We start from the raw sequence: 27,735 nt of genomic DNA, 5'->3' as shown, positions 1-27,735 counted from the left end.
GGTGGGCATGATTTTAGGGAATGGCTAGAGACACTTTTATCGGATTCTGCCTAGTCAATGCCAGTGTTGTTTTCAAAATGTCTAATAATGAAAATAAATCATACTTTTAACTATAACGAAACTGCAACGAAAAAAATAAATACGATAACTAAAATGATTTAGTTGTCTGATCTGTTTGGTAAAATTGGCATTTGATTCCATTTGCCCTTTGTAGGGTCGCATTGTTGAATTGTTTATAACATGGAATAGTCATGAAAGTAAGCATTATATGTACATTTTGTTACTTTACAGTAATTTGGTGTGTGTGGGAATCTGTTTTTTGCAATCTCTGTAGAGGGTCTGCTCACTGTATGATTGTATTTGTTTCAAGTACTGTTGCTTAGACACCATGTTGTTGCTAATGCGGTAATAATTATAATTTAAAAGAAAAATAAACTTTTCCAGGAAAAGCTGTGGTAATTCATGCTGTGTGGATAGTTCATAATACTGTGCTGTCATATGATTTATTTAATTTATTTGTTTGCTGTCATTACAGTGAAGTAAAATAGTAGAGAATACAAGCTGATTGATTTGTCTTTTCTAAAATGAGCCCGCCCTAAATAAGTGGATGCTCCCCCACAGCATTCATGCCTGTCGCCTTGTAGCACAATTTAAAAAACGTTTTAAATTTTTTTAAAGCAGCTGTTTTTATTGGATGTTCATCACATAATAGTAAATATCAAGGTTGTATTTACTTAGTATGGATAAAATCGGCGTATTTACATTTAGAAATGTTGTTCCCGAAGATTACAGCAGACACAGTGCAGACAGCGAGGCTGAGCTGATCCTAGGAAATCATTATCATCAGTGACAGCAGTGAGACTGAGAGTGTTTAGGGAATATACCAAACAGCCCAAGAGGTAGGAAAATTGTTTCTCAGTTTTATTAGACATTTGTTATCTTCGGGTTTTGTGCCTTATGTGACCATCCATTATTTAGGATGCTTTTAATAATTATTTCACCATTTAATTGTTTTCTTGCATAAAAACAATGTGTTGCTCTGAAGTTCACAGGATCTAGCCTATCGCTCTGCACTATTATAAAACCAGAATGCCATAAATTGTAATTTAATAAAAAATAAAAGATGACATTTGTATTAATATAGTAATATTAATTTATATGATTTGTGGTTGTTAAGTGTGTGACTTTAAGTTTAACTTGCTTTGATGATGGTTCGTCTGCTTTGAGTTCTTTTGCAAGTTCTGCCGCGAAAGTCTTTCTGACCATGCCACCTGACTTGTGGAGCTCAATTTTTAATGATTTATAAATATGCAAATAAAGTATATCTCTCTGTCTGAACCGAGTTGCTGCTATCGATTTCACGGTGTACCATGTGTATAGATTGCCATGGTTTTGAAACTGCAACATTTTTTCTATACCATGGTCACCGAGTTTACGGTTTACCATTATATGCTAAAGTTGTTAACACATTTCTGTCTCTACCAGCTCCTAATTGCTGCTTGTCAGTTTTTTTAACAAAAAATTAAATAATAAAATAAATATTTTGTTCAGCACAGGAAACAGTTGTGTTGAATGTGGGATAGTAAACAAACTCGTACAAGTAAGGACGCCTGGGGCAACGCGTGTACTGTTTACTGTTGACAGTCCAGTTTACAGGAGGCTAGTTCAGCAGAAACGATGATCACAGATGGAATGATTTTCCCTGACATAGTTCAGCTTCCATATTACACTGTGGAAACAGAATACATTTTTATTGCATTAATGTTTAACGTCTAATGTTTAAACTATAAAAAACTAATATAAAAGAGAATAAATGATAGTATAACCATAACAATCCAACATATTACATTCTGATGTAAAAGTGTTAAATGTTGTCTCTCACTCTGGCCCTCTTTGCACCCCAGTTTACATAGTCTAGTTACGCCACTGCTAGTATGGCATCAGGGCAGGGGCAGCAAATGTAACCCAGCTGGGGGCCAGCCTTGGCCTTCCTGGTAGGGAGGTGAGGCTGTCCGAGGGGGTCGGCAGTGTTGGAGATCTCGGTCCAGGTCTGGGAGATGGTGGTTCTGGTAGTGGTGAAGTTGAGAGCGGAGATGGTGATGGACTGCTCCACTGGGCTGGAGCGGTGAGTAGGCCGGTCGGCAGAGATCAGGGACTCCTTGAAGTCTTCCGCCAGTTTTACTGCCTCTCCAGGGTGTCAGGATTGTGGCGCCGTATCCAAGCTTGGGTTTCAGCGCCAACCACATGGCAAAACTGCTCGGTTTTGTAGCGTAGCGTGATTGCTTTCTGACACAATGTGTGGCAAAGTGTTTTGCAGTGAGCAGGTGTAGAGGTGATGCAGCGCTCAAGACAATGACAAACAACAAAGTACTGGTGAATTGGTGGTTTATTTATAATCCAAAGTCTGAAGGCTCCAGTAAAGAAATGGAGGGCTGGCAATACACAGTGATGTGTATTGCACAGTTCAATAAACAACGGGTTGCAGTCCCGAAATAGACATAGTTAAATACATACACAAAACACAGAAATGGTCTCAAGTCCAAAGTGAGTGCTGTAGTGCTTGTGGTGAAATACAGTTTTAATCGGGAAACAATGGTGCATTGTTGTCTGGGTTTGTATTGGCCTAAGCAACATCTCCAGATCATGTTAGCCATCTAATAAATAACAAGCAGTACAATTAGACGATACAAACAAATAAAACACTTATGGTTATTTTATACTCGTCCTTCAGCGGCTCTCTTAACCACAAACAAAGGAACAGGTCACCTAGCCACATCCCACGTCTATTTGTACCTTCAGTCAAGCCCCCTTGGTTAGCGAGTGCAGCCATTTCTCCTCCAATCCACGGTTGCCACATCTTTTTCTCTCTGGGGTGATGACTTAATGTACCGCAGCTGTGCCCCCTTTTTAGATGGCTGACTTCCACCTAACCGGGGGAATGAATCATCTGGCTGTCCAGTTCAGGGCACTCTGTTCCCTTTATACAGTGCCCTCACAGGTCGGGAGAGAGATTTATCACCAAGAATCATTCTATCTCTGTCACACTCACACATTATGGGTCATGAATCATCTGGGGAATACATTTCAATGCTTACTCAAAAATGCTTTCCAGGTGAAAGAGTGTCTTTTCTAAACAGTGTTGTGTAAGATTGCTTTCTTCTGCAGTAATGCTGGTGCTCAAAAATAAGCTTTGTTGCAGGAGGGAGCATGATCTGGATACACTCTTTCTATTGATGAACACTCCTAAGGAAAAATTGAGAAAGAAGTTCCCCAGGCGGTCTATGACTTTTTGTGTTTTTAAAAATACATACAAAAATTGACAGTTTAACATCGGGTGTGCATATTAACTTGTAGTGCATGTAAAACACCAGTGAATGAATAATTGTAATGTGAAGAGGATTGAAACACAAACTGTCTGTTTCTAGGTTTCAGGTGAAGTTTTTCTATCTCTGTCAGCTGGCCTACTGGCTCCACGTGCTACCTGAGCTCTACTTCCAGAAAGTAAGGAAGGTGGGTGAACCGAAGTCAAGTGTGCGTGGTTTCAATCACTATTCTGTGCTGCTTTGAGCACCCCACCAATTTCAGATGTGGTCAGCATTCTAACAGTAAACTACAGCCCCAAACCTATACATTTGTCTGTGAGCAGGGCGCTGGGGGTCCTAGGGGCACCAAAGACTGTGCTAACAATGGAACCTAGGACAACTACAGTAAATTAGTACAAACCATTGAAGAGAACTCAGGAATGCTTTAAATAGAATAAAAAAGGAACAGTACTGAACACAGTGAACACACACACTGTTAAGAGCTAAATAAGACTAGGCTGTTTTCTGTCAAACAACGGCAGAAACCAACTTGCTGAAATAAAGTCCACGTACTGTCTTCTGTTAATATCTTTTCAATGTAGCTTTATACCATGAAGGACACAAATATCCCCAGTGACATGGGTACAGTGAATGCACCCCTATTATATTATACACCCCTCTGTCTGTCTGTCTGTCTGTTATTAATCCCTTCTTGCACTGGATGTATGGAGAGCAACATGAGTGAGCAGTAAATGATAGAATATAGTGATATCGGTGCAAACAGTCACAATGCCTGCAGCTCAAAGTTATTTTTTTTATTTTTTATTTTTTTTGCTTTGCAAGTGACTAGTCCAGAACTGTGTTAATTACTTTTGCGTTTTGATGTGACACCTAATATAAAGCAGTTTTGTTCACCGCAGTGTGAGGAGGGCTTTACTCTTCTAACTGTAGGCTGAAACTAGCTAGACATGCTACTATTTGATTTTTATTTTTTTGCCAAAGCAACGATTAGTATCAACATTTATTTTAGAAAGAATTTAGCGAAACCCCTGTATCATATTCAACATGCAACAGAACCATGGTTATTAGCATTTTAATTGAAATAACATTTGGTCACAGCGGAGCTATACCTTGGAAAGATAAAGATCCTACATAAAATTGTCTCAAATAAACTGTAGAAAACGCAGCATATAAAAGTGTATTACAGACTTATATGGCATAATGTTATGAGTAAAAATAATGTGCATAGAACAAATTATTAGATAGTTGAACAGAACTAACTTGCACTTTGGAGTCCGAGCTCCATCCCTCTCCTGCTTCAGCACAGCTGGACTCAGAGTCACTGGATGCAAAGCAGACGGGGCTGCTTCGTCCTGCCACAGAGACTTCAGCCGTCAGCCAGGGTATTGTGCACAACTGTCACCATATACCTAAATCAAAAGCTTACATACACCTTAACCCACTAATTTCAAAGTAGGCACTTTGAATGACAGGCGCTGTAGCTGGCAAATAAAAATGCACAGTCGGTGCAGGTCTTGATGATTTCACAGTCATTTGAACAAATGAGAGCATTTTAGCACTGCCTCAGTCAACAAGATCTGTCAGAACAGGGTGAAACTACAGTACTAACTGAGACCACTGAGATGACTGACAGCGTTCCCCAGCCATTCAGAGCGGAATGGAGACGGGACAGGCAGCAAGTATCAAGTAACTACACAAACTAGAGAGAATTTCTAAATTATTATTTTTGGCAAGATATATAAATTTATTTCAGTTAAACTCATATTTTTGGGGATTTCGATGTTTAAAGCTTTACTGATTTTAATATCAAAGTATTAAGCCTAAAAATACCTATACAATTGTAGACAAAAAAATGTTTACTTATTTTTGGTGTAATATGTTTGGACTGCAGTCATACATGTGTTATTAAAAGACTAACACGGGTTTGTTTTTGTTTGTTAGGAGGAGACTCCGCGGCAGCTCCTGTACATCTCTTTCTACCTGCTGCACATCGGAGCCGCATACCTGCTCAAGTGAGTGCTGCCTAAAAGTATGAGACCTAAAGTATGACCAGTGTATGGATTAGTTAACAGAATATGATCTGCTTTGACAGACAAATGATATGCTTGGGTGGTCCATGTTTTCTGTAAGCAGGAATTGATTTCTGTTGAGCTAATGTTATTCATTAAAATGTAAATTATCCTATTAGTTGCATGCACAGTGGGGTTAATTGCCTTGTCTACACCGTGTTCATTATCAGTGTATATATTTTTTCTGCAGTCTGACTCGACTAGGCCTAGTGCTGCTGTTCTTGCAATACCTATCTGAGCTTGGCTTTCACATTGCCAGACTCTTCTACTTCACAGATGAGAGCCATAACAAGCTGTGAGTATTTCTTTCTTTATCTACAATGCTAGGCAGAAAATTAGAAAGACCTTCCATGAAACTGTCATTTGGGAACTAGTACACTATGGGAAGCCAGGATTGCACTGATTCAATTTGACTAGTTAGCAAGACTTTTTTTTTTTTTTTTTTTTTTTTTTTTAATTATGATGGGATTTGAGCATTCATCCTTTTATTATATCCTTTGATAGGCTTTTGGTCATTGGTTTTTAAGACTAATGAAATGGCTTGCAAAACTTTTAAAAGGGCTGTCCCTTGTACAACTAATGAATTTGTTATACAAATGACATCCAAGAGGGTAAGTGTTTCCTTTATTCAAGACTGTGCAAGAAACTACCTGACTCAAAAGTGGTAACTCTGCGGGTCATTTTGGAAAACAGCCCAAACCTCTTAAGAAATTACAGCCAGTAATCTTGGAGTAAGGTTTCCCTCCAGAACAATTTAAACACCTTACTGCTCATGTTGGCCCTACAACGTGTTGCTGTGTGAGATGTTTTTTTTTTCCCATCCAGCTGTCTTTGCATTCAGATCTGTCCTAAAGCTTGGGAGGCTATGTGACCCAACACTGTTTCCTTCTGCACTGTAATGCTTAGTTTTTCTCATGGTTTGTGATGTAACATAAGACCACGCTCAGTCTGTCTCATCATACTCTTTCTCTGCAGGTTCAAAGTGTGGGCAGTCGGGTTTGTCTTAACGCGTTTGTTCACACTCACTCTGTCAGTGCTGGTGGTGGGGTTCGGTCTGGCTCGCATGGAGAATCAATGGCTGGACCTGGAGACTGGCAACTTTAACACCCTGCTGTTCAGGTACAGTTACTGAGGCATGGAATAGCAAGGATACCCACTAAGTTAGAATGGACAGCAAAAAGCCCTTGCAAAATCTTTGCATTATTAAAAAAAACATAATTATATGAAATATATACTGCTATAATCACCTAGGGCAAAATGTGCCTCTTACAGAACTGTCCAGAAATAATACAAACACTTTATTTGTTTCATTCCTATAAATCCTTATCAAATATTATGTTTCAAATTAATATTCTGTTGATGACGACACATGTTTCAGGGATGGAAATAACTAACTGCATAACAGTCTCACTCATTCCATGTTTTAATGTGTATTTGATTAGTCCCAGTGTTTGGTAATGAGTTGTATCTTACTGAACACTGCTATGCAGTGAGAGTCTTGTTTCCATCCCTCACATTTTTGTAGTGGGGATAACAAGTAAACACAGTTTACTGCACTGTTTACTTTTCTTTCTATACAGCTGAAGAAGGGCTTTTGTCTGAAACTTCCTGAAATAAATGTTTTTAATCACTTATACCTTTTGTGTACATGCAAAAATGTATATGATTCTTTAGTGGTTTTTGATCATTTTTCAACGCAAAATTGTTCCTTTTCTTTCAATTTCCGAGGATTTCTCTTGTGCACGCCTCCTTCAACTCATACCCAATATTTTCAATTGGATTTAGATCGGGACTTTGACTAGGCCATTCCAGAACCTTGATTTTACTCTTTTTTAACCATTCTGAAGTAGATTTTTGATGTGTTTTTTGGATCGTTATTGTGCTGGAGCATCCAGTTTTATAGCGGGGGATTCAGGTAATTGGCCAATATCTTTTGGCATGGTATGGAATCCATTTTACCATATGTTGGAACACAATTTCCTGTACTATTAGAGTAAAAACAGCCCAATAGAAGGATATTACCACCTCCATGCTTGACAGTAGGTATGGTGTTCCTTTCTTTGTACACCTCACCAGACTTTCTCCAAATAGAATGACTATCAGCATGACCAAATGCTCTATTTTTTTTTTATTTCATCTCTCCACAAAACCTTTGATCAGAACTAATACCCATCATTAAAATGCCATTTTGACTTTAAGGAATTGTCCTTGTGATGTTTTCCTAAAGTGTCTTTTTCCTTGGCCTGCAATCATTGAGACCATGCGATACTCGACCTGTGGTTGACATGGAAACCCCAGTCCCACTTGCCGCCAATTCACTTTGAATATCTTTGGCAGTCAATCTCGGATTGTTATGAACATAAGAAAGTTTACAAACGAGAGGAGGCCATTCGGCCCATCTTGCTCGTTTGGTTGTTAGTAGCTTATTGATCCCAGATTCTCATCAAGCAGCTTCTTGAAGGATCCTAGGGTGTCATCTGCAACAACATTATAAAAGAAAAAAGGTAAGAAAGAGAGAGTATCAGACAGTTATTAAATTAAATAATGTTGGGTAATGTTGCAAGTTCAATTCCCACCATTTTTTTTTTTATTTTTAACTTAGATTAAGCAGTAGTAAATATATAAAAAATAAAATGTTATGGTAAGCTTTCATATTGAAATGTGTGTACTCACTAATAATTTAAACTCACATTTGTTTAATAATAAACATTTAGGTCTGTTATGTCCCTGAATAACTAAAACAGGTAGAAATAAATGCCGATTTGATAAAAAAGAGTGACTAAATATTTACCAGTGTAGCTCACTATCACTCTTTTGCTGGGGGCCAGTGAGATATTTTGGGGAGGCGGGGGGGTTGGGATAGCAGTGATCCCATTGGCTGGATATCCCTGTCTCAGCCAGGAAAACAGAACACTGTAAAATGCAGTTCCTTAAAAATAATTCCACCCATTTGCCTGTTAGTATTAAGTGACTAATCTGATTGGCTGGATATACACCACCAACTCCACACAGTTAAAAAATAAAAATTACACCAAGTACAGTATGGATGAGCTTAAATGAGCATGTTTAGAATTTTAAGATACTAAAACTTGCAAGGAAAGACGAACATCAGTTATCAGTGTTGCTTTGCCAGCAGTGCCATTTTCTGGATGCTTCATACCGTGCTCTTCTTTTTCATGTCTTGTCTTTAGGGCTACATATTTTTTTATCATTATTGACAAACAAGTATTTATAATTAAAGACTAAAAGCCATGCTAGCTTCATGTTACCCAGTGCCTATAACTTTGTCTGCAACTGTAGTACAACTGAATGTATTTATTATGTGCTTTCAAAATAATTAATAGTTAAAAACAATAGTACTTGATGGAAATAAAAGGGTAGGATGGGGCAAGATGCAATTTGTTTCAATCACTACTGCCTCGTATACACACAGGTGGCAGTAGTTTAAAAATATATTGAATTCCTTTGAAAATCATATGTAATTGTCAATGTTTTTAAAATCGGCGTCTTGCCCCATGCGACTCGTGAAACTTTGTTCTTGTAAGGTGTGAATATTGACAAAGTGTTATCTGTTCAAAGCAGTATTCAACATTGTCACACTCTAATAAATAAAACTGTTAAGCTTTATTTAAACCAGTGATTATAGTTTTCAATCTGGATGTTTTCAGGAAAAAAAAAAAGTTAAACCTTAGTTAATGAATATGAATCCATATTCATGTAAGATGTGAAAACATATTTTAATGTTAGCTATGTAATAAGCTAATAAGGGGGGGACAAGCATTTTGGTACCTTTTTGAATGTTTAACCTTAGCGTTGACATACAGCTATGGCCAAAACTTTCGCCTCCCATTATAGAATTAACTCATTTTGCTTCATAAAGTCGGATGAAACCAGCTGACTAATGAATAATGTTAAATGAAATACTGCGTTGGAGTTTTGCATATAAGGACAAACATTAAAACATGTGACATTTCAAACTCTTAACATGAAATACTGTACTAACTTACTATTATGGCTTCTTTCGACTTGTGCAATATCATTTTGTAGTTTATTTGATTACATGATGTTAAATAAAATATCTAAATTATGTTCACACACACACACACATATATATATATATATATATATATATATATATATATATATATATATATATATATATATATACACACACACACACACACACACACACACACACACACAAGGCTTAGAAAAATAACATCCTCTGATTGGTTTGCATAGTAATGAGCCTTTTTGAACTGAATAAATCACTACACATCAGTACATTCTAAATTCCATGACAAACTGCCATTTTATTTGTTATATTTACAAAACCACAGCCAAAATGGCATTTCACTTATTTCCTTTTAATATATTTGGGAATGAAACTCAGCATAACTGGTACAACACAAAATTTCTGAGTGAAGACAGCAGTTCATCTGAAAAAATAAATAAAATAAGCGCACCAGCAAGAGTAGAAACATAACAGTAGATGAGGAACAGGTAACTGAAATAAAAGAAAACAAATATTGAAAAAAAATAAGTACAGCATAGGCTGGTTATTGTACTTAAAAAAATATGGACATTCATTTTATGGAAACAAGTCAAAAAAAATCTCAGCAACATTAAGGGAATTTTATGCCAGTGCAAGTAGTTCAACTGGGATCAGCATTCAGTCTCCAGTTTTATAACGCTGAGCTGGACTAAATTACATAGTTTAACAGTAGAAGATTTAACATCTGAAAACACGTGAAAAACATTCTCTAGCATCCAGCACTACATTTAAAACAAAGCTGAGGAAGGAATATTTTAACTGTTTATTTACATATGTCAATATATCTATCAGTACACAAGCCATATTATAACATTTTGTACATGTAATTGTTTGTGTTTGTTTAGCACTTCCCTTAATAAGCTGCATGTTGGGATTATAGGTTCTGTACAGCATTGTGCAGATATGCCACTGGAACTGGCTCTGCCATTCGGTGCTACTTGTGTTTGTACTTAATAAATGCTCAGTTAGTAGATATTCTATATTTTATGTTGAAACACTTGTCCAATTTTGTGGGTTTACTATTACAAGAACCATAACTTGAAAAAGATTGGCAGAAAAAAAAGTGGCAGTTCTTCTTTACCTTTGCCCCCCACTATTAAACAGAATTAGGCGCCCCTGGAGTGAAAGCTACCAGAACTCAGAACAGATGGAGTTCTGATCAAACCACATTACTCATAAAATAATGAGGAAAATGTTTGTATTCATTAACAAAAACTAGTGCTGCATAAAATCAGTGTTGTGTGTTTTTTTTTGTTTTTTAGCATGTCCATTTATAACCCTAAGAGTGCTTTATCATCCAGTAAGGCCCTTGTCATTGTTTAAATGGCTTTGAACAATAGACTGCAGGTTCAATAATGCAGTTCAACATTACATTTAATAAAATCACTAAAGTTAGAATTGAGCAATATGTTAAGTCCTAGCAATATGGGGGCAGGGGGTTTACTGTGACAGACGGGCGATTGACGTAGTATTGTATGTTAGTTTATTAGAATTTTGACCTGTCTGCAATACTCCTATAGTTTGGAATTGTAAGGCACTATTTACAATTTATTTACAAGTTGTATCGACAATAATAAAAATGTATTGATCAATATAAGCATCGTATATCAGAGTTACACATGGTAACAAACCATCTGCCACTGCATTCACTTACAAACACTGCCTGCTACACAACATTAATAATAGCCTACACACAAGCACACAAGCTTAGTCAACAGTTCATCCAAAATGCATTCTCTGTGGGGCAGCTATAACCAGGAGAGATAATAAATGCTGCAGTATGCATCGCGTAGGCCTGTCTCACAACAAAAATCACAAGCAGGCAACACAGGCATAGATAAACTTTTCGGGCACAATGGTAATTAAATGTTCTTCATGTAACGCAGCCATGTTCCTGGATCCAGGCACTGTTGTCTGGTAGCGGAGGGTTAATAACACTACACCTGGCAGAGTAAACGGTGCCAGGATGTCACAATTACGCACGCATTCACTGCCACGCACCCACCATAATAACACATATTACACACTGCACACATTAGCATACTACAGAGTTAAATGTGTTCTCTGTTGACTGTAAGTAATCTATGATCAGAGAGTTAACTACAAGTGGTAGGAATCAGCGCATCACGCCTCACAACAAAAAAAAACAATTAAGCACGGAGAGAGAGAGAGAGAGGATCAAACAGAGAATCAACTTACTCACCTATTGGAGGTACTTACTGCCACACTGCTCTGTTGTCCTCTTTTTTGGCATCTACTCCAGTTCTCCACAACGTAGAAAGACGATGGCCTGCCTTAAACCACGACCTCACAAAGGGCCTCGGGTTGAGCTGCTCAAGCAGCGGGGTGTGTTAATGTCCAGAGAAAGGAGCGCACTTAAGAACATAAGAACATAAGAAAGTTTACAAACGAGAGGAGGCCATTCGGCCCATCTTGCTCGTTTGGTTGTTAGTAGCTTATTGATCCCAAAATCTCATCAAACAGCTTCTTGAAGGATCCCAGGGTGTCAGCTTCAACAACATTACTGGGGAGTTGATTCCAGACCCTCACAATTCTCTGTGTAAAAAAGTGTCTCCTATTTTCTGTTCTGAATGCCCCTTTTTCTAAACTCCATTTGTGACCCCTGGTCCTTGTTTCTTTTTTCAGGCTGAAAAAGTCCCTTGGGTCGACACTGTCAATACCTTTTAGAATTTTGAATGCTTGAATTAGGTCGCCACGTAGTCTTCTTTGTTCAAGACTGAACAGATTCAATTCTTTTAGCCTGTCTGCATATGACATGCTTTTTAAGCCCGGAATAATTCTGGTCGCTCTTCTTTGCACTCTTTCTAGAGCAGCAATATCTTTTTTATAGCGAGGTGACCAGAACTGCACACAATATTCAAGATGAGGTCTTACAAGTGCATTGTACAGTTTTAACATTACTTCCCTTGATTTAAATTCAACACTTTTCACAATGTATCCGAGCATCTTGTTAGCCTTTTTTATAGCTTCCCCACATTGCCTAGATGAAGACATTTCTGAGTCAACAAAAACTCCTAGGTCTTTTTCATAGATTCCTTCTCCAATTTCAATATCTCCCATATGATATTTATAATGTACATTTTTATTTCCTGCGTGCAGTACCTTACACTTTTCTCTATTAAATGTCATTTGCCATGTGTCTGCCCAGTTCTGAATCTTGTCTAGATCATTTTGAATGACCTTTGCTGCTGCAACAGTGTTTGCCACTCCTCCTACTTTTGTGTCGTCTGCAAATTTAACAAGTTTGCTTACTATACCAGAATCTAAATCATTAATGTAGATTAGGAATAGCAGAGGACCTAATACTGATCCCTGTGGTACACCGCTGGTTACCACACTCCATTCTGAGGTTTTTCCTCTAATCAGTACTTTCTGTTTTCTACATGTTAACCACTCCCTAATCCATGTACATGTGTTTCCTTGAATTCCAACTGCGTTCAGTTTGAGAATTAATCTTTTGTGCGGGACTTTGTCAAAAGCTTTCTGGAAATCTAAATAAACCATGTCATATGCTTTGCAATTATCCATTATCGATGTTGCATCCTCAAAAAAATCAAGCAAGTTAGTTAGGCACGATCTCCCTTTCCTAAAACCATGTTGACTGTCTCCCAGTACCCTGTTACCATATAGGTAATTTTCCATTTTGGATCTTATTATAGTTTCCATAAGTTTGCATATAATAGAAGTCAGGCTTACTGGTCTGTAGTTACCTGGTTCAGTTTTGTTTCCCTTTTTGTGGATCGGTATTACGTTTGCAATTTTCCAGTCTGTCGGTACCACCCCTGTGTCAAGAGACTGCTGCATGATCTTGGTTAGCGGTTTGTAAATTACTTCTTTCATTTCTTTGAGTACTACTGGGAGGATCTCATCCGGCCCAGGGGATTTGTTTATTTTAAGAGCTCCTAGTCCCTTTAACACTTCTGCCTCAGTTATGCTAAAGTTATTTAAAACTGGATAGGAACTGGATGACATGTGGGGCATGTTGTCAGTATCTTCCTTTGTAAAAACTTGTGAAAAGTAATCATTTAACATATTTGCTATTTTTTTTTCTTCCTCTACGATTTTGCCATTTGTATCTCTTAAACATTTAATCTCCTCTTTGAATGTTCTCTTGCTGTTGTAATATTGGAAAAACATTTTGGAATTGGTTTTAGCTCCCTTAGCAATGTTCATTTCTATTTCTCTCTTGGCCTTTCTAACATCCTTTATGACTTGCACTTGCAGTTCCGTGTACTCTTTCTGCGTACTTTCTTTTTGGTCCTTTTTTAATGCTCTGTAAAGTGCCTTTTTTCGCTGAATATTTTTTTTAATTGATCTATTAAACCATTTTGGCAATTTAGTTTTACATTTAGATTTGTCTACTTTAGGGATGTAATTGTTTTGCGCCTCTAGTACTACATTTTTGAAGAACAACCATCCTTCTTCTGTGGGTGTTTTCTCTATTTTACTCCAATCTACTTCTGTTAGTCTCTGTTTCATACCTTCATAGTTTGCTTTTCTAAAATTGTAAACCTTAGCTTTAGTCTTTACTTTTGGGGATTTAAAAAACACTTCAAATGAGACCATGTTGTGGTCTGAGTTTGCCAGTGGTTCTCTGACCTCTGTTTTAGTTATTCTATCTTCGTTATTTGAAAAGACTAAATCAAGGCATGCCTCCCCTCTAGTCGGTGCCTTCACAAATTGTGTTAGGAAGCAGTCATTTGTCATTTCCACCATTTCTATTTCATCCTTCGCGCTACCCACTGGGTTTTCCCATTTTATTTGGGGGAAGTTGAAATCCCCCATTAGTATGGCTTCTCCTTTGCTACACACATTTCTAATGTCATTGTATAACAGATTATTTTGCTCACCGTCTGAATCTGGCGGTCTATAGCATGCTCCTATTATTATGCCCTTTTGAATTTTTGTCTGTTATTCTGACCCATATTGATTCGGTTTTATTTTCTTTGTCCAGGTTTAACACCTGGGCTTCAAGACTGTTTCTTATGTATAGCGCTACCCCTCCTCCTCTTCTGTCCTGCCTGTCTTTCCTATACAGTGTATACCCACAAATATTATATTCGTCCCCATCACTCTCAGATAACCACGTTTCTGTAACACCTATCACATCATAGTTACCTGTTAGTGCAGTAGCTTCAAGTTCTAGAATTTTGTTTCTGATACTTCTAGCATTTAGATAAATACATTTAATGGTTGTCTTACCTGAGTTGTTGTTCTTGTTTTGATGCGGTCTCCCTTCTGTTTTTTTGTTGATTTCTCCCCCCTTCCTTTCTAGTTTAAATGCTTCCGAACCTGCTCGAGGATCTTTTCTCCGAGTAGACTAGTTCCCTTGTTATTTAAATGCAGTCCATCCCGTCTATACAGATAGTCCTCGTTGTAGAATGTGGTCCAATGATCAAGATAGGTGAAGCCTTCCCGTGTGCACCACGTCTTCAGCCATGCGTTTTGATTAATTATTTCCAGCTGTCCATATGGTCCTTTGCAAGGTGCGGGTAGTATACCAGAAAATACCACAGTTTTGGTTTTCTCTTTTAATTTCCTTCCTAGCTCTCTGAATTTGTTTTGCAGGGATTTTGGTCTGTCTCTTCCAATGTTGTTTGTACCGATGTGGACGACTACTACCGGGTCGTCTCCTGTTCGTTCTAGGAGCCTGTCCACGTTTTCAGTGATGTGCTTGACCGAGGCTCCCGGAAGGCAGCACACTGTTGTAGTAAGGGGGTCCAAACTGCGAACTGAACTTGCTGTGTTTCTCAATATGGAGTCCCCAACAATCATGACCTCCCTTCTTTTTGCTGTCTGGTCACCACTGTCAATGGGGTCCTGGATGTTGTTCCTTTCATTCTCTTGTTGTTGGTTCTGCTCATCAAAATTCTGAAGTGACTCAAATCTGTTGGTTGTTTTGATTTCTGGTGGTTGTGTTTGACGAAGTTTCTTTTTTTCCCTGCTTCTGCCTACCTGAACCCAGCTGTTCTGACCTTCTATCTCCCTGGTGGCTTTCAGTCTGTTAGGGGTGATGCAGACTTCCATGAATTGTGGGTGTGCCAGTTCCTCAAGATCCTGTTGCTGTCTCACTTCCTCCAGCTCCATTTCTAGCATACTTACTAGTTTATGCAAATCCTGGATCGCGCGGCACTTTACGCACACTTGGTTTAGCTCCGCTGGGTTTTCTCGGATTTCCCACATCAAGCAGGTGTCACAGATTACAGGCTTGAAGACCATGTTGAGGTTTTTTTTTTTTTAAGTTTAGTTTCTTCTGCAGCTGTCAACCTGCTTTCAAACTGCTTCGAAACTGCTCTGTACTTTTCCACGCCTGTACTTCTCCCACTCGCTGTCGCTTCCACTCGCTGTCGCTGGGAAGACTGCCTCGTTTAACTGCGTTGTTCTGCTGTGCTGTCGGCTCCTCCCCTCGCCCGTGTCTCAAAACGGCGCTGAATTTGAATCAGCTGCTCCGAGTTTCAGCTTGTTTGTTATCAGAAAAACACACGCGGCTGTTTGACTTTGAGCTGCTGCTGTGTTTCCCCAATGTCCTCTGTTTTCTGATTAAAGCAATTCAAGATGCAATTTCTCCTTTCTGCTTCGAAACTGCTCTGTACTTTTCCACGCCTGTACTTCTCCCACTCGCTGTCGCTGGGAAGACTGCCTCGTTTAACTGCGTTGTTCTGCTGTGCTGTCGGCTCCTCCCCTCGCCCGTGTCTCAAAACGGCGCTGAATTTGAATCAGCTGCTCCGAGTTTCAGCTTGTTTGTTATCAGAAAAACACACGCGGCTGTTTGACTTTGAGCTGCTGCTGTGTTTCCCCAATGTCCTCTGTTTTCTGATTAAAGCAATTCAAGATGCAATTTCTCCTTTCTGCTTCGAAACTGCTCTGTACTTTTCCACGCCTGTACTTCTCCCACTCGCTGTCGCTTCCACTCGCTGTCGCTGGGAAGACTGCCTCGTTTAACTGCGTTGTTCTGCTGTGCTGTCGGCTCCTCCCCTCGCCCGTGTCTCAAAACGGCGCTGAATTTGAATCAGCTGCTCCGAGTTTCAGCTTGTTTGTTATCAGAAAAACACACGCGGCTGTTTGACCGTGTCTCAAAACGGCGCTGAATTTGAATCAGCTGCTCCGAGTTTCAGCTTGTTTGTTATCAGAAAAACACACGCGGCTGTTTGACCGTGTCTCAAAACGGCGCTGAATTTGAATCAGCTGCTCCGAGTTTCAGCTTGTTTGTTATCAGAAAAACACACGCGGCTGTTTGACTGTCGCTGGGAAGGAGCATTGTTCCCTTAACCCGAGAACTGTAGAGTGGTTTGAGCATTTCCACTAGCTCCGAATCATGTAGGCGTTTTGACAGGTTGTCAATTACTGCTTGGTGGAAATGCAACCTGTGATTTTCCCCTTGCATCCATCAGTTCAGCATCTTTAAATGCGCCAGCTGAGATGTGCTGTTTGGGTAGATTTTCCACCTTTATCTTTCATGGCCTGTAACACTTCTATGGTTTGCATTATCTGGCGGCTTGACCCCTTCAAGGCAATGTCTTTCTTCTGTAGATTTTGGGAGAGGGCCTGGAGCTCCCGCAGGACATCCTTCATGCAGGCCAGGTCACCTACAGCTTGCCAGCTGTTTGTGCAGTCCAGCGTGTAGCCTCCTGTCAGCGTCAGAGCGGGCTGGGTCTTCGCTCGCTTCTTTTAACTATTTCGCTAATGCTGGGAAGTCGTGCCACATTGCTTTGACTGCCTTGTAACTACTGCCACCCAGCGAATGGTGAACACCTGGACGATTTTAAGGAGTGTCATGTTCAGTTCCTCTGCTTCACCTCTCAGTAACCTTGCGCTCTTTGGGGACTGGTGGTAGATGACATAGAACTTCGAAATGAAAAACTCAGTGATTGCATCCCGTCACGACCTTCAGGGAGTCATGCATGGCCAGCTCAAGAAGATGGGCTAAACAGTGTACTGCTTGAACAGTGGGGAAGTCGCTTTTTAGCCTGGTAATTTATCCTGTTACTCTCCCAGTTAGGACAGAGGCCCCATCAGTTGCGATACCAATTAGATGCAATTTCAGCCACTCTTCATCCAAACCAGCGTTTAGTAGGCTTTCTCTCAATGAGCCATAGATAGATGCAACATCAGTACCATGTTTCAATTCTACCAAGTCCAAAAACACGTTTTCCATGTCACCATTACCACTGATATCACACCTGAGATGTATGATCAGGTAACTAATTCTATGTGTTGTACTTTCGTCTATACAGAGGCTGATTTGAGAGTTCACCACTTTAACCTTGGAAATGAAGTTCCGTTTCATTTTGTCAACTATGTGAACTGCAATGGTAGCACATGAGTGGTCGGACCTGTGTACCTGCCCCATTTTTGTGCCATTCTGTTCTTGCAATGAAATCAAGCTGCTCATTTTCGTGAAAGGTAGTTGTTCTTTAGCTATGCAGTTGGCTGTGCGAAATGATGCTTCAGTTTCCTCAAACAGATGTGAGCTGGCCTCTATAACCTTGTTCGGAAGCACATCCTTTTTTTTTTTTTTTTTTCTTCCTGCCATTTCTTGTGCCCGTTTAAGCGAAACTATCCCTCTGTTTATATTTCTTCTTGCTCATGTGTTTTGAGTTTCCAGTACTCACGGTGCTCTTCATCCACTCTTCTGATAAATGGACCCCCTTTTCTGCGCAAAGAAGCGATTTTGCCTCCTTACAAAACCCTGCAACCTACTTCTCCTTCCTTGATGTACAGCCAGGGGTTGCACTCCTTCCATTCATTGAACTGACTAACTGTCCAAATTTTTAGAAGGTCCAGCTTCTCTTCTGCCCTGGCTGGATCTGCTTCACCACTGGCCTGCTCTGTGTCGCTGATGCTGTCTGGCTCATCATGTTCTTCTGAGACATGTTCTTTAGTCGAGTTCATGCTAACGTTACTGCCATCATTAACTTTAGCTGCTGCTTGCTGCTGCTAGTCCTTTTCGGCCGGCTTTGAAATTTTAGTGAAACCAAACACTGACAGATCCTTTTTTCCTTTTAGTTTTAGACATAGCTAGACCCACTAGCTACATAGTTACTCTGGATTAAGATATATATATATATATATATATATATATATGGCAGAGTGGAGGCGGACGAGCCTCGAGGGGTGGAGCGGAGTAGGCTAGCTAACATTACCAGAGTGGACGTTACACTCCTGTGGGAAAGCCTGGCTGTAGTAGCCTACAGTGCCACTTAGTGTGGTTGAAAAAAGTACATCCATTAAAATGTTCAAATGACCCAGCAGCTCTGATAATACAGGTGATGATGGATATGACTGGGCCCCCCCGGATTTTGGTTTCGCGTGTATCTAGGGGGGCCGTGGTTGGAACTAGGTGGGCTGAGCCTCCCCCCTCTCCCCCCCCCCCCGTAATTTGAACCAGGAAGTGCAGAGCCAGCTCATGCCTTCTCAAACAGCTTCCGATATAGGAGTGTGCTTGGACTCCGGGTCCATGCTGTCCTCTCTGTTGGACAGCAGAGTGCAGAGAATAGCCACCTGTTTACTCTTTCAGCTAAGCAGAGCGCTTACAGCAGTGACGTTCCAGAAACTTCTGGGCTTGGTGGCAGCAGCTTCTCAGATGTTAACTTTGGGTCTCCTGTGTTTGTGCCCCCTGCAAGCCTGGTTCAACAGCAATGTTTTACAGCCTGCACTGAATCGCTAAAAGCAATCTCATGGTTGAAACAGCCTGCTCATCTACATCTACTCCTCGGCATACCGCTGGGCAGTGTCACCAGAAGGGAGATCGTCTCCATGGACACGTTCAGCCTGGACTGAGGCACTGTGTGGACTTGCAGAGGGGCACAGGGGGTGTGGACCCCCCTTGACAGTTCTCCACATCAATATTTTGGAGCTGCAGGCAGAATTTACTGTAGAAGGATCAAGGGAGACATGTGCTTGCCCTTATGGACAAACACAACAGTGGTGGCCTATATAAACCACCAGGGCAGCCCAGTTTCAATTGCTTAGCCTGCAAGCTTTTGCTGTGGGCGCACAAGAACCCCCTCACTGCAGGCAGTACACCTGCCTGGGGTGACAAACTGGGTGACGGACCTCCTCTGCAAAGCGGGTGAGTGAGTAGCAGGCATTCTTAATTGTGAAAGCGTAATTTTTGCAGAAGCCAAGACAAAGGTACGTGCAGAAGGGTCAGTGAATGTTAGGATCTCAAGCTAAAATACAACCCCATTGGCTTGGGGTAAATTTACTTTTTTAGAAGCTGAAATTGTGTCATGTTCAGCTCGGGGTTGTCTTGCGAGTGATCCCATCGAGGTGCAGAAGATTCACTTTACCCAAAGCGTTTTCATCACTTCAAAAAAAAAGATTTAAAACTCTGTTATTGCTGTAATAAATATTTTGCAGGCTTTTTTTTTCCTTTAGTGTGAACGTGTTAATTACAGTTATCAAGTGTATTTTTGACAGAAATTAATGTTTTAATAATCAGTTTTACTAAAAACGTAATAGTACTCTCTGGAACTGGATCCCAGATATTTGTATGCGGTTCATCTGTACCAAAGCAGGAACCTAGTACCTGATTTCAAAGGAACCAGTTCACACAACTCTACATTTTGGAAGCGATTTACACTAGCAGTGGAGCAGAGCGTGAGTGGAGCCGGCTGCAGAATTTGAAGCACCAGAGTGGACTGGGAAAATAAAAGCCTTGGAGCGAGTGGTTTCAAAGATGAAGAGAGCAAGGAGCGGCGTTTTATGAGCATTCCACTCCACTCACATGCTCTTCTAGTATCCTCTCGGCCTAATGGGTTTTCTGCTCTCTTTTGCCACTTGGTGGCAGGGCTCATGAAGTGCAGCCGATTTTAATGCAGTCAGAAAAAAAAGGATTGAAAACCTACGACATGTTTGATATCGCACAGCAACAGTATTGTGACCAGGTAAATAGCTGCACCTTAATTACTAATCACATACATGCATATATTTCAACTAGCCTTTTTTTAGGTAACCTTAATAAGCATTAACCTTATGTAGTACTTGCATGACATTTCTTTGTATTTTGCATCATCTTAGGTAAAGCAGTAGGGACTTAAGGCAACAAGACTACGTTCCTCCGTGTTGCAGTTTGAAGGCAGTGGTGCAACAGTAACAGCTTGGAAGCCTTTTTGAAGACACATTTTTGAGCAAAGGTGGTTAGGAGAAGTCTCTCGATTGGCTAGTTTGATATCAGAGTTGACACATCCTACTTACAGTGCTCCCTCACTATAAGGCTCTCTCTTATAACACATCTTGGATATAATGCTCCTGCAGCATGCCCCCCAATTCCCTATACTAGTGATTCATGCAATATATCTACAGTAAATACAGTGCCAGTGTTGTTCAAACTATGAAAAAAACTTCTGTCGAACTTCTGTTTCTGTCTCTCCCTTTTTGATACAGTATTGAACTGAAGAAAAGCTGCTCTGGTACTTTATAACACAGACATCTTATTCGGCATTCATTTTATAACTAAATAAATATTAGTCCTATTACGTGGTTATCTTTCCTAATGTATTTACTTTTTTGATGCGAAAGGAGCTGCAGCTTTCTGCGGAAGACGCGACTCTTCAACTTCATTTCAGCCCCGTTCCAGCAGCCGAACCTGGGGCAAGCCCATTCCCTCTTCCCCTCTCCTCGCATTTGGTTTGTTTGTCTGTCGCTTCGAACTGAACTCCCGACCGCCTTTTAGCCAGGCTATTTATAGTTTGAAAACTTCATTTAAAATGATCTACAAGTGGGAATATTACCTTTTTTTTTGGTTTAAATGGTGTTGATTACATGGTGCTTTATGCATTGTTAATTCACAAAGTCACATTTTTTGCTTCATTTATATGTGCATTATAGAGAGGGAGTTCTTTTATTTTGTATTTCTCAGATGTGTCGTTGTGTCCCATAGTGCCCCCTACCGCCTCCCCCGTTTTAATAATGCTCTCCATTTGTAGTGCTCATATTGTGTGTCACCCAATATAGTGAGGGAGAACTGTATAAGGTGTTAAACACCATTTCCTTTGTCTGTATGAATTTAAGAACGATCTTAAAAATCAGTGCTTATGACTTTTTAAGGAAAATATAACTTTCCATGTCACTCCTAGTTTATATTAGATCTTATTTATATCTCCCTATAAAATGTACCTTTCTTTATAGAATGTCAGGGTTCAATTCAGGCGGATCAGGAATTTAATTAAATTAATCTGAGTTATTAATGTTATCTTGTTTATTACTGATTTGTTTGGTTCGAGATATCTTCATTTAGTCTCAGTATTTTCTTAATTTCTATGGACTTTCCTTGTTACCTATTTTGTTAGAAATCTTTTCATTTCCTAAATATTTTTTAATATTTACTGTGGTTCTATTAGCCTCTCAGGGGCCAGAGAGTCTTGATAATTAGCAGGGTTGTCAAGCGGTCTTCCTTTGAAGCAAAGGTGTTAAGGCTTACTTCTTAAACTGGTGTTATTTTTGATTAGATTCTAAATAAATTGCCTTGATTTAAGGAACCTTTGTAATTAAAGTAGTTACTTAGATTAGGTATGTTGTTGTTTTTTTTTTAAATAAAGCAATATGATCTACAGATTCCTCCTCAATTGGTTTCTGGCAAAAGTTAATGTTTGTTATATTTCAATATCAATCACTGGTCACCAGCACTGCACTACTGTAACTTGCCTTTAATCTGTTTTACATTAACAGTAAACAAAGATCTGTAAATATGTTTCCATAATAGAAACCTGTAGCACATACTTTTATACTTTTGTGAAATGTGGCTGTCCCTTCCAGTGTTTTGGCCTCTCAGTGCTCTTTCTGTCAGCAGGATGACAGTTCTCCTGGTGGTCTGCCTGACGCAGGCCTGGCTCCTCTGGAGGTTCATTCACTTCCAACTACGTCGCTGGAGAGAGTACCGGCAAGAACAGGCAGTCCGCAAAAGAGTGACTGTCAAGCAGCAGCCCAAACCTGTCAAGAGAGACGCTGGTGAGTTAGCAGAGGGAAGAGAAGAGAAATGGAAATTTCAAAATTGTGTATAGAAATACAGAAATGTTTTAATCCCCCCCTAAAATGACCAGAGTCGTCTTATCCCTGTATATGTCCCACTTATATTAGCTATCTAGTAAGCAAGGAGTCTAAGTGGGATATAATAGTCAACAAATACACCACATCCCAGAACCCCTGAGTTTTAGGTATATGTTATAAACACATTTGTAAACTGATGAAAGTATGCTACATTTATATTACTTGCTTTATTGAATACATACAAAAAATTTACTATGCTAGGTGCACACATTTTTAAATTTCTTTTTAGTTATAATAATAGAATTTAAATGACCTTGATTTTTAACATGTCTAGGACACCATGAAAACGGAGTGATCAAAGCTGAAAATGGAGCCTCCCCTCGACCCAAGAAAGTAAAGGCTCCATAGGAAGCTGTGTTCAAGAGACTCTTGATTTGCTGGATATGGAACTAATGGAATAGGATCCTGGTGTTTAGCCTTGGCAGTGCTGATTGGATAATAAAGACAATGCTGGTGCTGAATTCCTCAGATGCAGTGCAGTATTGGGATCAGCCTCTCTTCCGCCTCATTGCCCCTTACTCAATGATTTGCTATCTATTTTTCCTGTTGGTCTTGCACTGCTATCAGCGTCACTGCCATTGGTTTTACAGGCACTGGTCTTGAACGTCCTCTTTTTAATATACTGGTACCAGTGCCTTCCCTAACCAGTTTAACTTATATCGGTGCCTTAACTTGGCAGTTTAATTGCCTGTCTCCGTAGAGCAGAGCTGTGGGATTGAGCAGTTCAGTGGTTAGAATACAGGGTTCCAGTGTAGAAGGTAGTTTTGAGTGGCTTCTGATTCTGTGGTTACAGTATTGGCTTGCAGTTTTGAAGTAAGTGAATTGAGAAGTAGTGTAGGCTAATGAACAGAGCTGAGGTATTGAGGATGGCTGGCTGTGATTTGGAACTAGAATCACCAGAGCCGCCCCCTCTAACTGCTAGGACACCATGCTTTCCAATCTCTCATTTTGCAATTGCTAATCAACTCTGCTTCTGTCGCTTAGCCCTCAACTTTGTCATACTGGCCTCCACTCCTTCAGCTCTAATCACAAATCCATTGTCCTCCATTACCTCTGTTTATCAAGTGAGTAACAGCCTGTAGAGGCAGGTGCTGGTTCTGATCAGATACTCCATGGGGATTATTAGTTGTCATTGACAAATAGTTGCCTCACGTTTTTTACATTAATTCCTATCACATAGTGTTAGACATGCTTGTGCTTGTCAGATATACACATGATTAAGATGTATGGAAGTCTTGTACCGAGTGCTTGCACACAAAGTAAATGCTACAGTCATTACATAATTAATATTTTCCCAGTTATATTTTAAATATACAGTAGTTCATTTTACAACTGAAGCACAGTAAATTAGAGAGAAGCAAAGACTTTGTCTTTGGCTACAGCTGTGTACAGTGAATTGCTGAACCGTTTCCTGAGGTGAAGCCAATCTCATTGAGATGATTTCTTTCTTTGAGAAGGATGTTGGCTAATGTTTCTAAAGTTTCATCTTTGTGTGAAGTTGTGGATATCCTCAATTAAATAGAAGTATCCTCAATCACTTTTGAATATATAGCAGACAGCCAATCATTGTGCAAGATTCTCATCTAATTTGATCAAATTGGCTGTAAGTATTTACTGAAGTACCATTGAAATTAAGAGATAACTAATGGGGGCATCAAGTGTATGAGGACATAATTGTCCTCCGAGTAAATAAAATCAGTGGAATGTTAACTACCCAAAAATGTAAAGAGTTTTTTTTTTTTTCTGTTCTTTGTTGTTATTTAATGATATATAGAGGTTGCATGAAGGATTTTATGCTAGTGAATGTTGTCTTCTTTACACTCAGTGCACCTTTTAGTTATTATAACAGTGGGCTTAATAGTTGTGTGCTGCTTCTGATCTGAGTCTGACTTAAACTGAATCAGTCATTCACCTCAATGACAAGTATTCACCGCTATTGCCATGGACCCTTTGTGGGGTTTGTTTATCCAAACTGTTATTGAAGGTTAAAAGGATCCCAATAAAAGTGAATAGCAGAGAGATTCCATGTGTTGTTTAATCCCAAATATTGGCTTCTTTGGAGACCCATTTTGATTTAACTGAACAGTTGTGTGCTTTAAGTTTAGATCACCTGTAGGTCTGGTTATCAAAAGATGTGTTGCGCGCTCTCTTTCACTATGCCTCCCCCTCAAATTGGCCAAACACTTTGTTCCCTGGGATTTTCCAGGTTCAAAACTAAATTATGCAAGCTTTCAAAACTCATTGTTTGTTAAGTAACTGGTTAGGCCAAGATGTGCTCTAGTGCAAAAGCGATATGTAAATCTGTCACTATTTTTAGATACATTACATCATGGACCAAAATGTCTAATAATATTTATGGAGATATATGGAATTAAATCAATCAGTCAATCTCTCTATCTAACTAATCTTAGATAAATAGATAGATATATCTGTAATGGCTCATTTGTAAAATTTGGAAATATGTAGATTTACCAGTTTACCGGTCAATGTATAAAAAAAGGTAACACACACATTATATATATATATATATATATATATATATATATATATATATATATATATATATATATATTTATATATATATATATGTATGTATGTATGTATGTGTATAAAACTGAAATATCTTGCTTGCATAAGTATTCAACCCCTGTGCTGTGGAAGCTCCCAGTTTGCCCCGATGAAAGAAATTGCCCTAATGAGGACACAATTACCTTACCATTGGCCTCCACCTGTGAACCATTAAAGTTGCTGTCACATTTTCTGGATAAAAACCCCACTGTTGAAGGATCATTGGTAAGGCTGTGAATCTGAAGGAAAATGAAGGCCAAAGAGCATTCTACAGAAGTTGGAGATAAAGTAATACAAATGCAAAGATTAGGGAAAGGGTACAAAATAATATCCAAGTGTTTGGATATCCCAGTGAGCACAGTTGGATCAATAATCAGGAAGTGGAATGCTTCTTGTCAGCAGGGACAGGGCATCTTGTTACAATGGAAGGAAGAATGGATGGGGCAAAATACAGGAAAATACTGCAAGAGAATCTGCTTCAGTCTCCTAAAAAACACTGAAGCTTGGGAGGAAGTTCACCTTTCAGCAGGACAATGATCCCAAGCACAAGGCCAAAGCAACATTGGAGTGGCTCAAGAACAAAAAGGTGAATGTCCTACAGTGGCCTAGTCAAAGTCCTGATCTCAATCCCATTGAGAATCTGTTGCACTATTTGAAAATTGCGGCCCACAAGCGTCGTCCAACCAACCTGAACAACCTGGAGCAAATCTGCCAAGAAGAATGGGCCAAAATCACTCGGACACTGTGTGCAAAGCTGGTACATACTTACCCCAAAAGACTTAAAGCTGTTATGTATATATATGCAAACAAGAGTTAATATATATATTCCTTCCAAGCAAGATATTTCATTTTTTTTTATTTTTCTTAAAAATATTTCCCAACATAAAACCAATGTCACCTTACAATAATTGATTTTTTAAGTGTTTTAAAATAAAATATCAAACAGAACAAAATTTCAATGTACCATTTGTAATTCAGTAATATGAGAGAATTGGTCAGGGGTCTGAATACTTTTGCAAGGCACTATATATATATATATATATATATATATATATATATATATATATATATATATATATATATATATATATATATATATATATATATATATATCCGAACAGTAGTATTTTTTTCTATGTTTTAAGTGTTTACCTTTTGTATTTCTATTTTGTTATCTAGCCAAAAATTAAGATTTTTTTTTTCTTTTGATTAAATGTGTAAATGTATAAAGATAGGTAAACCTGTTGCATGAATAATAAACTGCTTATCCTGACCCAGTGTGATTGGTGTTGCTACTTGGTTACTGCCTGTCATTCACTACCACCCCCTCCTATCATGGACACAGCTTCCTCTAGTGCAGAAACAGAAGTATAGTATTGTGGCAAAGTGGTGAGTGCAGTGCCATGCAGATACAAAACACAGACAATTACTTTCAGGTGCAGGGGTGTTTAGTGATAATAATAACAATGTCCAGAGCCCAAAGGCAAACACCTGAAAATAATAAATGCTGGAGTGATACAGCGGCGTGTATCACTCATAACTCTAATCCCCGGGTTTGACCTGTAACCAAAAGTCCAGGTTTTACACACACCCACACTAAACACAAACACAAGACCGTGAGTGAAGTTAAGTGCTAGTGGCGATTACAGTACTCTGTGAAATGCTGGCGTGAAAAGTGATCGTGTTACTGATAGTCTAAAAAGACAAAACTAGTTACAGTCGACACAAAACAAACATGGTTCTCGGCAAATTGTTTACTCCTTTTAGGTTAACTCCAACCATTTATAAAGGAGCAGATTACTTTGGTACGCCCCTATTGAGAGGAACGGTAGTTCCTAGTACAAGTCATAACCGACTTCAGTGGGCAAATGCTCACCTTCGATGGCCACTGGCACGCTGGAGAATCCCGGTTTCACCTGTACCGGGCAGATGGCAGACAGCGTGCATGGCGTCATGTGGGCGAGCGGTTTGCTGATGTTGTGAACAGAGTGCTCCATGGTGGTGGTGGGCTTATTGTATGGGCAGGCATAAGCTACAGACAACGAACACAATTGCATTTTATCGATGGCAATTTAAATGCACAGAGATACCGTGACAATTTCCTGAGGCACATTCTCGTGCCATTCATCCGCCGCCATCACCTCATGTTTCAGCATGATAATGCACGGCCCTGTGTCACAAGGATCTGTACACAATTCCTGGAAGCTGAAAATGTCCCAGTTCTTCCATGGCCTGCATACATGTCACCCTTTGAGCATGTTTGGGATGCTCTGGATCGACGTGTACGATAGCTCTGCTCTGCTCCGCTCTTTCTTTCATTCCACTCTGCTCCCCTGTTCCAGACATAATGGTATTAAAAAAAAGATTATATATATAATAAGTAAATAAACTAGCTGTTTTTCCTCCATCGTGTTGCTAATTGTAGATGAAAAGATGTAATGTACATTCAGAAAGGAATACCATTTAACTGTCCTTATTAATCTTGACTCAAGTAAAAAAAAAAAAAAATCCCCACCTATGACCAGCAAAGAAAAACACAGACATAAAGTGCTCAGAGAAGTTATCTAATTTAATTCAAAGAAACTTTTTCATTATTATTGTTTGGTACTGAAAAAATGCATACATTTCAAACTTTGCATATGATCAGTAT

General features: G+C 39.3%; 1 protein-coding gene across 1 annotated transcript; it reads left to right on the top strand.

The window, feature by feature from the left end:
* The first annotated feature begins 2,057 nt into the window (after positions 1–2,057).
* On the top strand, positions 2,058–25,080 carry LOC121316416 (translocating chain-associated membrane protein 2-like). Its single transcript, XM_041251487.1, has 7 exons — positions 2,058–2,125; positions 3,426–3,510; positions 5,265–5,335; positions 5,583–5,687; positions 6,368–6,511; positions 22,261–22,418; positions 22,792–25,080. The coding sequence occupies exons 1-7, from the start codon at positions 2,058–2,060 to the stop codon at positions 22,863–22,865; spliced, it is 705 nt and encodes a 234-aa protein (XP_041107421.1). The 3' UTR covers positions 22,866–25,080.
* Positions 25,081–27,735: the final 2,655 nt, after the last annotated feature.

The sequence above is a fragment of the Polyodon spathula genome, chromosome 5 (assembly GCF_017654505.1).
Source record: "Polyodon spathula isolate WHYD16114869_AA chromosome 5, ASM1765450v1, whole genome shotgun sequence".
Lineage (NCBI taxonomy): Eukaryota > Metazoa > Chordata > Actinopteri > Acipenseriformes > Polyodontidae > Polyodon > Polyodon spathula.
This window is presented reverse-complemented; position numbering and strand designations above follow the sequence as displayed.

What these genes read in the sequence shown, in the direction of transcription:
- LOC121316416 (XM_041251487.1), top strand. Translation starts at nt 2,058, where the DNA reads ATGGTGGTTCTGGTAGTGGTGAAGTTGAGAGCGGAGATGGTGATGGAC. An exon ending in TTTAACACCCTGCTGTTCAG is followed by an intron (nt 6,512 to 22,260) that starts GTACAGTTACTG and finishes TTCTGTCAGCAG; the next exon opens with GATGACAGTTCTCCTGGTGG. An exon ending in ACCTGTCAAGAGAGACGCTG is followed by an intron (nt 22,419 to 22,791) that starts GTGAGTTAGCAG and finishes TAACATGTCTAG; the next exon opens with GACACCATGAAAACGGAGTG.